This window comes from Cariama cristata, unplaced genomic scaffold (assembly GCF_000690535.1).
Source record: "Cariama cristata isolate BGI_N322 unplaced genomic scaffold, ASM69053v1 scaffold1763, whole genome shotgun sequence".
Lineage (NCBI taxonomy): Eukaryota > Metazoa > Chordata > Aves > Cariamiformes > Cariamidae > Cariama > Cariama cristata.
Genome location: NW_009608726.1, coordinates 18,787 through 30,410, shown reverse-complemented (window position 1 = coordinate 30,410; position 11,624 = coordinate 18,787). Strand labels below are relative to the sequence as shown.

The 11,624-nt window shown below is 42.6% G+C and overlaps 1 protein-coding gene across 1 annotated transcript; it reads left to right on the top strand.

Moving 5' to 3' along the window:
* Window positions 1–362: 362 nt before the first annotated feature.
* RFFL (ring finger and FYVE-like domain containing E3 ubiquitin protein ligase) lies at window positions 363–11,045 on the top strand. Its single transcript, XM_009697230.1, has 6 exons — window positions 363–550; window positions 5,801–6,205; window positions 8,134–8,217; window positions 8,587–8,794; window positions 10,055–10,078; window positions 10,656–11,045. The coding sequence occupies exons 1-6, from the start codon at window positions 365–367 to the stop codon at window positions 10,835–10,837; spliced, it is 1,089 nt and encodes a 362-aa protein (XP_009695532.1). The 5' UTR covers window positions 363–364; the 3' UTR covers window positions 10,838–11,045.
* The last annotated feature ends 579 nt before the right edge of the window (window positions 11,046–11,624 follow it).

Below are 11,624 nucleotides of genomic sequence, written 5' to 3'. Positions count from 1 at the left end.
TTACTACGGCTTACGTGGAATAGAGACAGCGTGTTGCAGCAAACTTGATTGTAGAGTCTCATACAGCCAACTGGAACATAAAATTTATCTTATCTTCACTGTAATCTCTTAACTGTAAGAAATTCCAGTAATAACTATCCTGAATTTTATTTGTCCTTTCTCACCAAAGGCGTGCCATGCTGGACGGGGCGTGTGGTTTGTGCGTGCACTTGTAAGTTAGAGGAAAGTTCAAAGCTTACAAACACACTGGCAAAAATGATGGTGGGAAATTTAAATATGCGTTTTATGCTTTGTTCTCACTTTAGCCGACAGATTGTTTCCCATGCCATTTCTAACGTGTATCTTTTCTCCGCTTTCAGTTACTATGTGGGCAAGCTGTTGTAGTTGGCTCTGTCTGGATGGCTCACCTGAAGAGATGCAGCCCCAGCCGCAGCAGGGAGCCAGAGCCCAAGCCTATTCCAACCCCGGGTACAGCTCCTACCCGTCTCCCACCGCTTCCGAACAGAGCTGCAAAGCGTGTGGGGTGCACTTCGACAGCTCCTCGAGGAAGGTGAGTCGCAAACGTCTTCGCTGGCGGTATGCCATCTGACTGCCATTAAATGACAAAGAGCCAATTTGAAGAGGAACCCCCGTTAGAGGCCTCTGATTTGAGGATGTAGCATGTGGGAAAAGACAGCTTGCCTTTGCTTCGGTGTCTTTAGTCCTCCTTTTGCAGTTAGCAGGCATAGTTAAAGATGATTGAAAATGTGGTAGGTAACCTTCAGTAGACTTTGCTTTCCCAGGCACTGAAAGAAGAAAGGCAAACTGCTTATAATCATTTAAAGGAGCATTAACTTGAACATGAGTTCTTAAGTTTGTTATTTAAAAATACTCTCCTTTTTTTTAAAAAAAAAAAGTTGTGACAAGAAGTTTAGTAATCTGTTTGTGCTTTTGGTAAAGGAAGATCTACATATGTCTTTTCCAACCTATTGTTGCGCAAATGAAAAGCCATGTAAGTTTATTAAGGTAATTCTGCACACACTGTAGAATTGCTGAAGCAAAACAAAAAAACCCACAACAACTACCACCCCCCCCCAAAAAAAAAAAAAAAAAAAAAAACAAACAACAAAACAAAAACCAGCAACCCAAATCCATTTCATCTTGTTTGTAAACTTCATTTGTGAGCATTTAGATGCCGAAATAATTGTTGTCACAGGACTTTTAACTAGACAGCAAACCCTGCCTGGGACATTATTTGGGCATGGTGGTTCCTATAACGCTGATGAAAAATGTGTTGGTGAGGAAAGTGGCTCAGCATCCACACTCTGTGGCTTAAGGAATGTCTTATATATAATGTTACTGCATGTTACTGAACTTAAGAATGTGAGAACTTAAAAAGTATGGTGCATTTTGGCCACAGCCCTTTTAGATTAGATGGAGAAACTGGTAAGTTGGTCGGTCTGTCCTGCAGCTTTTTAATTCATGCATGCTGGCATATATCCGAGAAATGGTGAGTCTTGGCAGAGCTGTTGCTTTCTACTCACAGAACAACAGGGATGTTTATGCATTTTTGCACTTCAAAGTGTTATTGTTCCAGAAGTCACTAGAAACTTAGATTTGAGTGGGGTGTAAATTTTTTGATGTTGGATATATATGGTGATATGTTTTGGGTATGTAAATATGCTTAGACTTTCTGACAGTAGCCAAATTCTGGGTCAGCTGGAATGGTGCAGTCACTGCACATGACTCTGCATAGCGTTGCCTTTAACGTTGTCCTCGTTAATGTGATGTGTCTCCACAAACACTTGTGGAAAGAATTATTCTGGATACAGTGCTTACTATGCTGCATAGTAACAAATAGTATGTATGTAGGATGTATGTAGGCAAATAGTAGGATGTCGAGGATTCTGCTTTCGAAACAAAAACTATTCACTCAGTTAAGTATGGATTATACAGTAGCAGTGCTAGAACCGTATTTCTTCCTAGTATCTTCTAAAATATATGTTCTAATATAAGCTGTCTTTAAAGTAGTGTCTTGTATAAGAGTCATCAGTACCGCTCCAGATATGTGAAAACATTCTGACTGATTGGGGCTGGGTAAAGCTCTGGTGTGCAAATTGTAGAGGATCTGCTAAAGCAATTTAAGACGTTTTTGCCCCCAGCAGACTTCCCTGTTTTCTGCGGGAGCTGGCTGTCGGTGTAACTGGGGCAGCAGAGCACAATGGGTGCTTGTGTCTCGGCTGCTCCCATTCAGTGCAGACTATCAATGAAAATGGGGTTGAGGTTTATATTCTGTATTGTGAAGGGAGGTTCCTAAACCTTCCTTCTGCCACCACAACTACTGAGCCGGCATCTCTGGGACTGACTTGAGCTAGCTGGCTGCAGGTGGCAAAGCTTAAAGAGCTGCAGGAAGGTCTGCTAGAGCTCATCCATCAGTCCTTGGGCTCCAGTAGAGAACTGAATACATAAGTTGTAAAACACTGACATGTTTGTAAACCATATTAATTCTTTAATGGTGTTGATATGGACTGGGAGGTGTGTGAAATCTCACTTTGCTGCAACGAGAGCATGGAAGACTCTGCATTCTCTCCCGGGAGAGGCAGTACCTTTGAACTCTAGTGTCCAGTTAATGTTTAGACTGAAATACAATGGATAAAAATTAATTCCTTCCACACTGGTGACCATAAAGATAACCTAGATTGCTTTAAAAAAAAAAGGCAGGATGATGGTATCTGAAGTACTTCATCTTTTATCATAATTGTATTCGAATTTTTGTGTCACGTGGCACCTACTAAAGGGATTAGGGTAGGGGACATTTGAATGGAGCATGTACTTATAAGATGCTTTTAAGTAACTGTTGGAGCATCTTTAAATGATGTAGAATTTAATCATTGTAGCTAAAATCTGAGTGTTTTTTGGTGTTATCTTTCTCTTAGATTACTTTATTGATCTCTGTTTTCTGCAGCAAACTGATTCCACAAAATCTTTTAAATTTAAAACAAGCATTCTTCCTTTCCCTGTCTGCTGACAGAAAGCTATGGCAGGCATTCTTGGTGGATATGTCAAGATTGTTATTCCTTCCTCCCCCATTTTCTGATTTCAGTGCCTTCAGTTGGCTGACATTTTCAGGAAGATGCTTTTCTTTGCATACTTACAGAAAAAGCTCCTGGCAAGCTAGAGTGTAAGATTAAAAAAAAACAAACAACCAAACTCGAACAACAGTAGCCGTAGTGAAAGCTTGAATGTTGGCATTTCTTCCATTTTATCCTGCATGCAGAGAAGAGCCAAGCATATCAAAGCCCCATCCTGGGATCTCTGGGAGCCTAGCTGTTAGAGCAAACAACCAGGAACAGCTTTCATTCTGGACAGGCGTCCGATTTAAAGTATTTCACTTCTGTTTGGCCATCCTGTGATAGTGCTGCCAGTCAGTAAGCATCATTCAGAAGTGGTCTGACCTTTTAGTAACAGGTTTCAATTGACAACAACATTTGAAACTAATTGTTTTGAAGAGACTGGTGTCTTCAGTCATTGCCCTTTCAGTCACAGTTCAACAAATACATCGAAGCTGTAAAAGCTGCTTAATACTGAGATGCAGCAAACAGCTTCTGTGCATGTTTAAATACTTGATGCTCAGATACAGGCTGGGGAATTTTTTTTCCTCTGAAGATGAATCCTAGTGGTGAACTGATAAGGCAGACACATGCCTGGTTTTATTTTGACTTCTCAAATATATCAGTTGATAGCTAAGGCAGACTCGTGTTATTCCTGTTAATTGCTTGCAAAAAGCCATGTTGGATAATGCAGCCCTCGTACTGTGCTCGCTTACGTGATACCTAAAGGTGTAAGTACTCAAGTAGGGATTTTGTGGTGGGAAGGTCCTTGGCCGCACAGCGGTTCCCTTTGGAGCCAGCTTGGCAGCCTGCAGAGCACGGCGGAGGCTTCCCCTGCCAGAGTAAAGCAGGGCTGTTTGGGTTTTGGTTGGGTTTTTTGTGTTTCCCCCCCCCCTTCTGTTCTTCTGATTGCTCCCCTGTCGGAGACGGGTGATTGAGAGAGGGAGGGTGTTGTCAACGGGGTTCTTTTCTTTTCCATTACTCTGCCTTTGTGGAGTGTTTGTTCCCTGCTCCAGACACATCTGCAACCAGTAGTTCCTGCCTCTGTTCCTGAGAAATGGGATCGCTCCTGCAATCGTAGGGTCAAAAAAGTCAGTTACGTACTAATGTTTTTTTATAATGACCAAGTTAAGAAAAACTTCGCAAAACTGGATGGTATGTGGAAATTGCCCTTCCTGTCTTGCTTTGTGTTTGACGAAAGTCACTTTTACTTGGCAGGCCCCCAAACAGCAATTTTTGAGATGAGGTTTCAAGTTTGCATGACCAGAGATTCTCTCTGTGGTAGAAGTTTTCATGTCTTAAAATGCTTAGGCAGGAAACTGGGATTCTTTCCGCTAACTGTCACTGTAAGTCTGTTACAGGGTCCAAATGAGAAGTCTGTCGGTTATAATTGTAAGGGGTTGTGTGGGGCAAGGGGGCTGCCGGGCTGTAAAGGGGATCAGAAGGAGTTTATGTAAGCGAGTAGTGTATTTACACCTTCTAAAACATGAGAAACATCTGCTTTCTTTGAACTGCGAAGTTAAAAATGTTCTTTAATCACTAGAAGCAATTCACGAAACAATGTTTTTTGTCTCTGAGTTTGTATTTCTTGCTTCTCCAACTCTGCATGTGTATTTTTCCTTGCATAGCTCTGAAGGGTCAGGGTGTCAGGATTTCAGAGAGATGCTTGTCTTCTCCGAGATGGTGAATTAGCATTTTCAACCAGCACTGAAACCAGTTCTTTCTTTCCTCGGGACCTTTTAAAAGGCACGTAATGCAGCTGTTCTGCTGCTATTCCTATTGGAAAATGTAGAATTTGACTTTCCAAAGTGTTGAACTGTCAAGTTTCTGCAGAAGTCAACGTGGACTGTGAGTGCTTGGAACTTCTGAAAATCCAGCCCTGAGTGACAAGACCAGAATAATACAAAATACAAACATTAAACAACAGAATTTAATCTGTGAAGTTTTTAAACATCTGGGGCCTAATATTTCCAAAACTTCCAACACTTTCTGTCTAGCACCTAACTGGTGCACACAGTGTGTGTATTATTTTCAAAATAAGCTGGCTATTTTTGTTGCATAAATTTCGTTGATGTCTGTCAGACACTGTAAGCCTTGCTGTTTCCTTTGCCTCTTATGGTGGAAAAAAAGATTCATTTAGTGATTGCAGCAAATTGGAGAAAACAAAAAGAGAGAGGAGGGAGGTCACTCATAGCAAGTATTAAATTTATGAAATAGAGAAGTGTTTTTAAGTAGTTCCTTCCAATGCTAGAGCTTTCTTAATGCACAGAGCAGTATTTCATTGTTTTATAAAGCAATGCACAACTAGCTGTAAGTTACTTGAAAGTCTGCTGCCTCATAGATATCTCCTGATTTCATCTGTGGCTGAAACTGTATGAACAGGTCTGGATTAAGGTGCAGAAAACTCCTGTCATTTGAGGGAATTGTCTAAGAATATAATTATTTCATTCTGGGTAAATGGAGTGTAAACAGTGCTTTTCTAAGAACTGTGAGGAATCTAGTGATCTGCTCATGGGATCAGTCCTTTTCTTTGAAACACGAGTAACGTACTTGGCCCTCTTTCATAAATTAGAAGGTTTTGATTATGCTTTAACAGAGGCTCCTACTTACCTTGGCTTCCAGATGGTAGGGGAGCACTGCCTGCGGTCGTTGCGCACCTCTGTCGCAGGTCATGGTGGATCGGTTTGATTCTGTTCCCTTCTCTTTACCAGCACATCTGCTTGGACTGTAAGAAGAATTTTTGTACATCCTGCTCAAACCAGCCTGAAGGTGGTCCCCTTCTCTGCCATCTGTGCCAGCGCTTCCGAGCCACGGCTTTTCAGCGGGAAGAGTTGATAAAGATGAAGGTGAAGGATCTGCGAGACTATTTGGCACTCCGTGAGATTTCCACAGAGTTGTGTCGTGAAAAGGAGGACCTGGTATTTCTGATTCTTGGCCAGCAGCCTGTCATTACTGAGGAAGATCAGATAAGAACAAATCCATTTAATACTAGTGCCTCTGGACAACAAGACTTTGTGATTTTCCCACCAACCAGCATAGCATCTTCTACCTCACATGATGCGTCTCCAGCGTCTGCAGATCCCATCTCAAGTTCACTAGCTCAGGAACATCAACAGGTACAGTCTCTAACCATCAGCATCTTTTGCAACCTCATTCATCTCTGTTTTTGGCTTAACTACCAAGATGTTGCATGAGGTTTTCCAAGTAGATAATGTGCCAAACAAGTTTTATGTTAAAGATGCCTGCTTAAAAAGCAAGGAGGGCTTCTGTTTAGAACAGATGACAAAATACCTCAGTTGCATCTTATACGTGCTCTTCTTAGGTTTGTTTTTAATTTTACAGTGAGGGCCTCACACTTTCTTACAGAATAACTAGGAAAGTAAGCCGAGTTATTTTACACAGCCTTGCTATGTGAAACTGTGATTTGCTGTCACCAACTTTGATGTGCTATTGCCTTTCTACACTAGTGGAATTTAATTTGGTGGGCAGTGCTGAATATATTGAACATTCACTCCAAGAACAACGTCGCTATTTTGAGATGTGTTTTCTCTGGTGCTCTGATCCACACTTGCCATTGCCAGTCGATACTCCTGTGGCTGGTTCCTTTGGTACCTGATGTCTGTGTGGGTGCACAGATCTGTCTTGTGTGTTGATGTTGACAACTTTCTGACAATTGTACGTAGGTGTTAGATGAAATGGTTATTATTATTGTTCTTTAATTCGTGGGCAAGACAGCAAGCACAGTTTAAGGCAATTTTGGAACTGAAACTGATGAGGAAGAGGATTGTGAGATGTGAGGTTTTTGGTCTCGTCTGCACTCAGATCAATAGAAGACAAAACCTGAGTCCGTTGTTAAGTCTTCAGTTTATGATGAACCCTGCAGTTCTGACGAACCTTGTCAAGAGCATTTGAGCTTAATTATTTTTTATTGACTTTGCTTTGTTTGTCTTTGTGCTATCTGGTATGGGAAGTTTACTCAGTGTTTGACATCTGCTCCTGGTCCTATTACGAAGTGAATAGGTGTATTTGGTTCCCTGTGGACCAGAGCTGTGAAAGTGTATGTACCTTCCGCTTCCTCAGCAGATACATCTAGTACAAAAGAAGAGGACATTTTTTTAGAAATCATTGAAAGGCCTTTTCATTCTCTGAATTTTCTGGATGTTGTCATTCCAATTTTTACCAGCAAATTCAGCTCTGTTGTCTTCCCTCACTGCCCCATGATATGTTTCAGCTCCTTGTCTCTACTTGCATGACATCCTGCTACAGTTCGGGCTCTTTCATCATTGTTGTTATTCTTGGCTTTGTAAATATTAACAAGTCACCACTTAGATAAGAAGGATGGTAACGTTACAGCCTGCTTTGTCAGTAGGGAAACCACAGGGGGAAGTGATAGCTGCTGAGGGCAAGTCGGCTACAATTACACTGCAGATCCCGTCATGTTATTAAGCACTCAAAGCAGCTGCCCCTTCTCTTTCTCCAGCTTTGTTGCTGCTGGTCCTTCACTGAGTATCCCCTGTCTGTCCAGTCCAGAACCCACCTGAGGAGGTGTTTCTGGTTACTTTGAAGATGACCTGAGAGTTTAAGCTGTCTTACAGAGGAGTCTTTTACAGAGGCTTGCACAGATAGCCGATGGGCCATCGGAGCTGTGATATCACACCATGTCGCCCTGCAACACTTCAGTGAAGGATTGCATATATATATATATACACGCATGTATAAATTTGGTCTCCTTCTGATCCAGCCTCACAAGAACATCACGTGGGATCTTACTGTACAAGTAATTCTATCAGGGTTTAAATAAAACAAGGCTTTAAAGGGTCAGATGCTGCACTTCAGTTTCAAAAAGTTTTACTTGTTTAAAAGTTTATTTGTTTTTGTACGTGCTCCACAGGAAATCCCTTCTGTGAGTGTGCCTCGCTTTTACCCTGTGCTACAGCTCATCCTTGCAGTGGGCAGGGTTTGCAGTTATGCTGAGCTATCGAGTTTATTTCCTTTTGGACACACAGAGATATGCTGGTGGTGAAAGCTTTATTTCTTCTTCTAGGCAAATGGTTATGTGCCTCCAAGCCAAGTCGGTATGACAGGAGTTGAGAATGCAGCAGAAGCACCAACAGAGGAGGAGACACAGGTTTGTGTGTCCTGGAATTAGATGACAAGGAATACCAGGTTCTCTAGGCTGTATTTGTTACCACAGAATCGTTACTGCAGAGAGATGGGTGGCTAAACAGAATTCAGACTGACCACTGGCAGACTCAATCAACCCCTTTCATTGGCATCATCTTGTCCTCCACATATAGAAAGAACTGGACACTATAATAATAGAAATTATTTATTTCCATCCTAGGACTCGTGTTTCTGATAGATGGTGGAATTCACAGAGTAACCAGAGTTACGTGTACATCCAATGAATTCCTGCTAGTGCACATGTTGAAAGTTGATTTAAATTGTAGTGCTAGATGTTGAGGGCAAGAATCATTCCATCTTTGTTCCCTTTCAGTCTACTGACTCAGAAGATAACCTGGTCCAGGGGAGGAAGGCTTCTCTTTCTGATCTAACAAGCATCGGAGACATCAACGCACTCTCTGTGCGACAGCTGAAGGAAATTCTTGCTCGCAACTTTGTCAACTACAAAGGCTGCTGTGAAAAGTGGGAGCTGCTAGAGAGGGTGACTCGTCTTTATAAAGAGAAAGACCTTCAACATCTCGGTAAGAAACTGGGCAAACGTGCCTGTTTTCCCTTTTTACAGACAGTTGCAGAAGGAAATAGAACTTATCTTACATTTCTGTTCCGTGCAAGTGAGGGGAAAGGAGGGAATGTTACGCACATTAGAGTGAAAGTAGCTGAACTCTATTCACCACCACTTGTACTTGAGGGGAGAGCGTTACGGTAACTCTGGAGGGGGACTGCCCTGCAGTAGCAACGAGAGCTGCGTGCCCTTCCTCTCGGGATCTCTGTAGCTGTGGCAGATCGCGCTAGTCACTGCATCGCCCACTGAGCAACTGTAGATGGGTGACTGGAGGCGCTGGGGTGAGCTCTTACCTGTTGACTCATGGTAACTGGCAAAGCAGGCAGGAAAATGCCCTGCCCTAGCAGGAGAACATCACCAAAGAGCAGCCGGGCAATTCAGAGCGGGCCTGTGCTCAGTGACCGAACAGTTGTGGTTATGTGCGGTTTGACTCTGTCCGCTTGATCACAGAGGGTTCCTCCTGCGCGCTGCCTGCTCCTGCTGGGCCTGCGCACTTGAGTGATGAGGGGATAGAGGTGTGATAAAGGTGCACAGAGAATGTATCTGGCTTGACTTTCCGGTGCCGGTTTGCAGTTCTAGGCGATCAGTTTAAAAAGACATATACTTGTAAATTATTTACAAGAGAAACATATTTTAACACTTTGATTTCATAGGTAGGTTTGTTTCTCTGTGTTGTTGTTTTCTTAAACACATCTCTCAATGCTCTGTCCTCTGTGAATGATAAAAGATTTAAGACTGCCACTTTGGTTTTATATTCTTCTTCCATTGTATCTTGTGGTTTTGACAGAATTTATCCTTCTCTCTTCATCACTGTTGCTTGTGTGTGCGCCTCAGCTGTGCTCACCAATATTGGTGAGACTGTGTAACACTGAAGAAACTGGAACAAGGGGCTACTGAAAGGGTAGTTCTAGGAAGCCAAACATTGCATAAATTCCAAGGTTGGCTTAAAAATTGAGACACGACTTTAGATAGTTGCTTAACTTTGTGAAGCATTAGCTATTGTGTAAGCTCGGTAAAGAGAAAGTTTCTTGCCAGTTGATCAACCTATCCTGATCCAGAGATTCAGCTCGAACCTCCACATGGGGATCAGTGAAAAGCAGTTCTGGTTTAGTAATCTCCCTTCAAGGCTTTCAGCCCCTGCTTAATAATACTGCTTAAGTGAAAAATTTTTCCAACTTCTCTTACAGTCACCAAGTAACTTTCTGTTCTTACGTTGCAGTTTCTGACACTGACGATCAAACTGGTAAGTGATATTCTTAATTACAGAATCATTTAGGTTGGAGAAGACCCTTAAGATCAAGCCCAACCGTTAACCTAACACTGGCGAGTCCACCACAAAACCATGTCCCTAAGTGCCACACCTACACATCTTTTAAATACCTCCAGGGATGGCGATTCCAGCACTGCCCTGGGCAGCCTGTTCCAGTGCTTGACAAACCTTTTGGTGAAGAAATTCTTCCTAAGATCCAATCTAAACCTTGCCTGGCGCAACTTGAGGCCATCTACTCTTGTCCTATCACTTGTTACTTGGGAAGAGACCCCCATGTTGCTTCCTTCGCCTCATTGCCAAGAATCTCAGTGGTATTTCTGTTTTCATCACACAGAAATCACTGTGCGAAAGCTAAATCTTTCTGCGCCTTGCCAGTTGATGGAGCAGATATATCCGCATCAGTGTAGATGCAGGGGGAATTTTTTTTTGAGACCTTCAGTGTGCAAAAGTACGTCAGGGAAGCCCTTTGATAAAGCCCACTCACAGATTTCACAAGAACAGCGTACCTTTTTCTTTGTCTCATGCAAATTGTGGTTTCTCGTGTACTCAGGTGGTGCTGGGCTCCCCGGCACGGAGGACAACCTCTGCAAAATCTGCATGGACGCACCCATTGACTGTGTCCTGCTGGAATGCGGCCACATGGTCACCTGCACCAAGTGTGGGAAGCGGATGAGCGAGTGTCCCATCTGCAGGCAGTACGTGATAAGGGCTGTCCATGTCTTTAAGTCCTAAGTGCGTGTAAGGAAGACTGGTGGTGCCTCAAAGCCTCATCTGCTGTTAGAGAAATGGTCAAAATCGCTACAAATAGTTAGGTCAGAGATCAGCATATGGACCCCATTGGAAGCTGGAAGAGAGGGAAGGATGAAGCCTGGGGAAAATTGTTCTTACTCAAGCCGTGCCCTTCCCACTATAGTGCTTTACACCACAGTGCCTGGACTCCTTGGAGCTTATTGCCAGCAGCAGACACGGAAATCATTAACAACCTACACTCTAGAATAACTTGATCCACTACTGTTGGGGATAGATGGATGCCTGGCTTTCCACCACAAAGATTGGACTCAGAGGCTTTGTATTTTCCCCTGAATAAGAAACAAAAGTTGGACTGGGGTCTCAAAAAGTGACATTTGTTTTGCTGCTTAGGCTATACACCCAGCAACAACTTTATTTTCAAAGATTAAAATTCTACTGTGCTTTTTAATTTAAATTCTTATGCTTGCAGGACAGGCAGACAGCCTCCGATTTCCATATTTGGAATAAGCATAATTCTAGCCTAGTGCAATTGTGGAAAAATGTATAATTTTATTTGAAGATGGACTTTGTATTATTGAAGAATATAAGGGGAGTGAGACTCTGTGAAACATACAGCCTTACCTTGTGTGGTGGTGGTTTTCTGTTTACATGCCAGTGAGAGGGAGATTTCTAGTTTGACTGTTGTTGATTTCTTTGACTTCACAGGCTTCCTTACAGTATATGCCAGCAATAGTTTTAAAACTGAAGTGACTTCATTTGATTAAGGAGC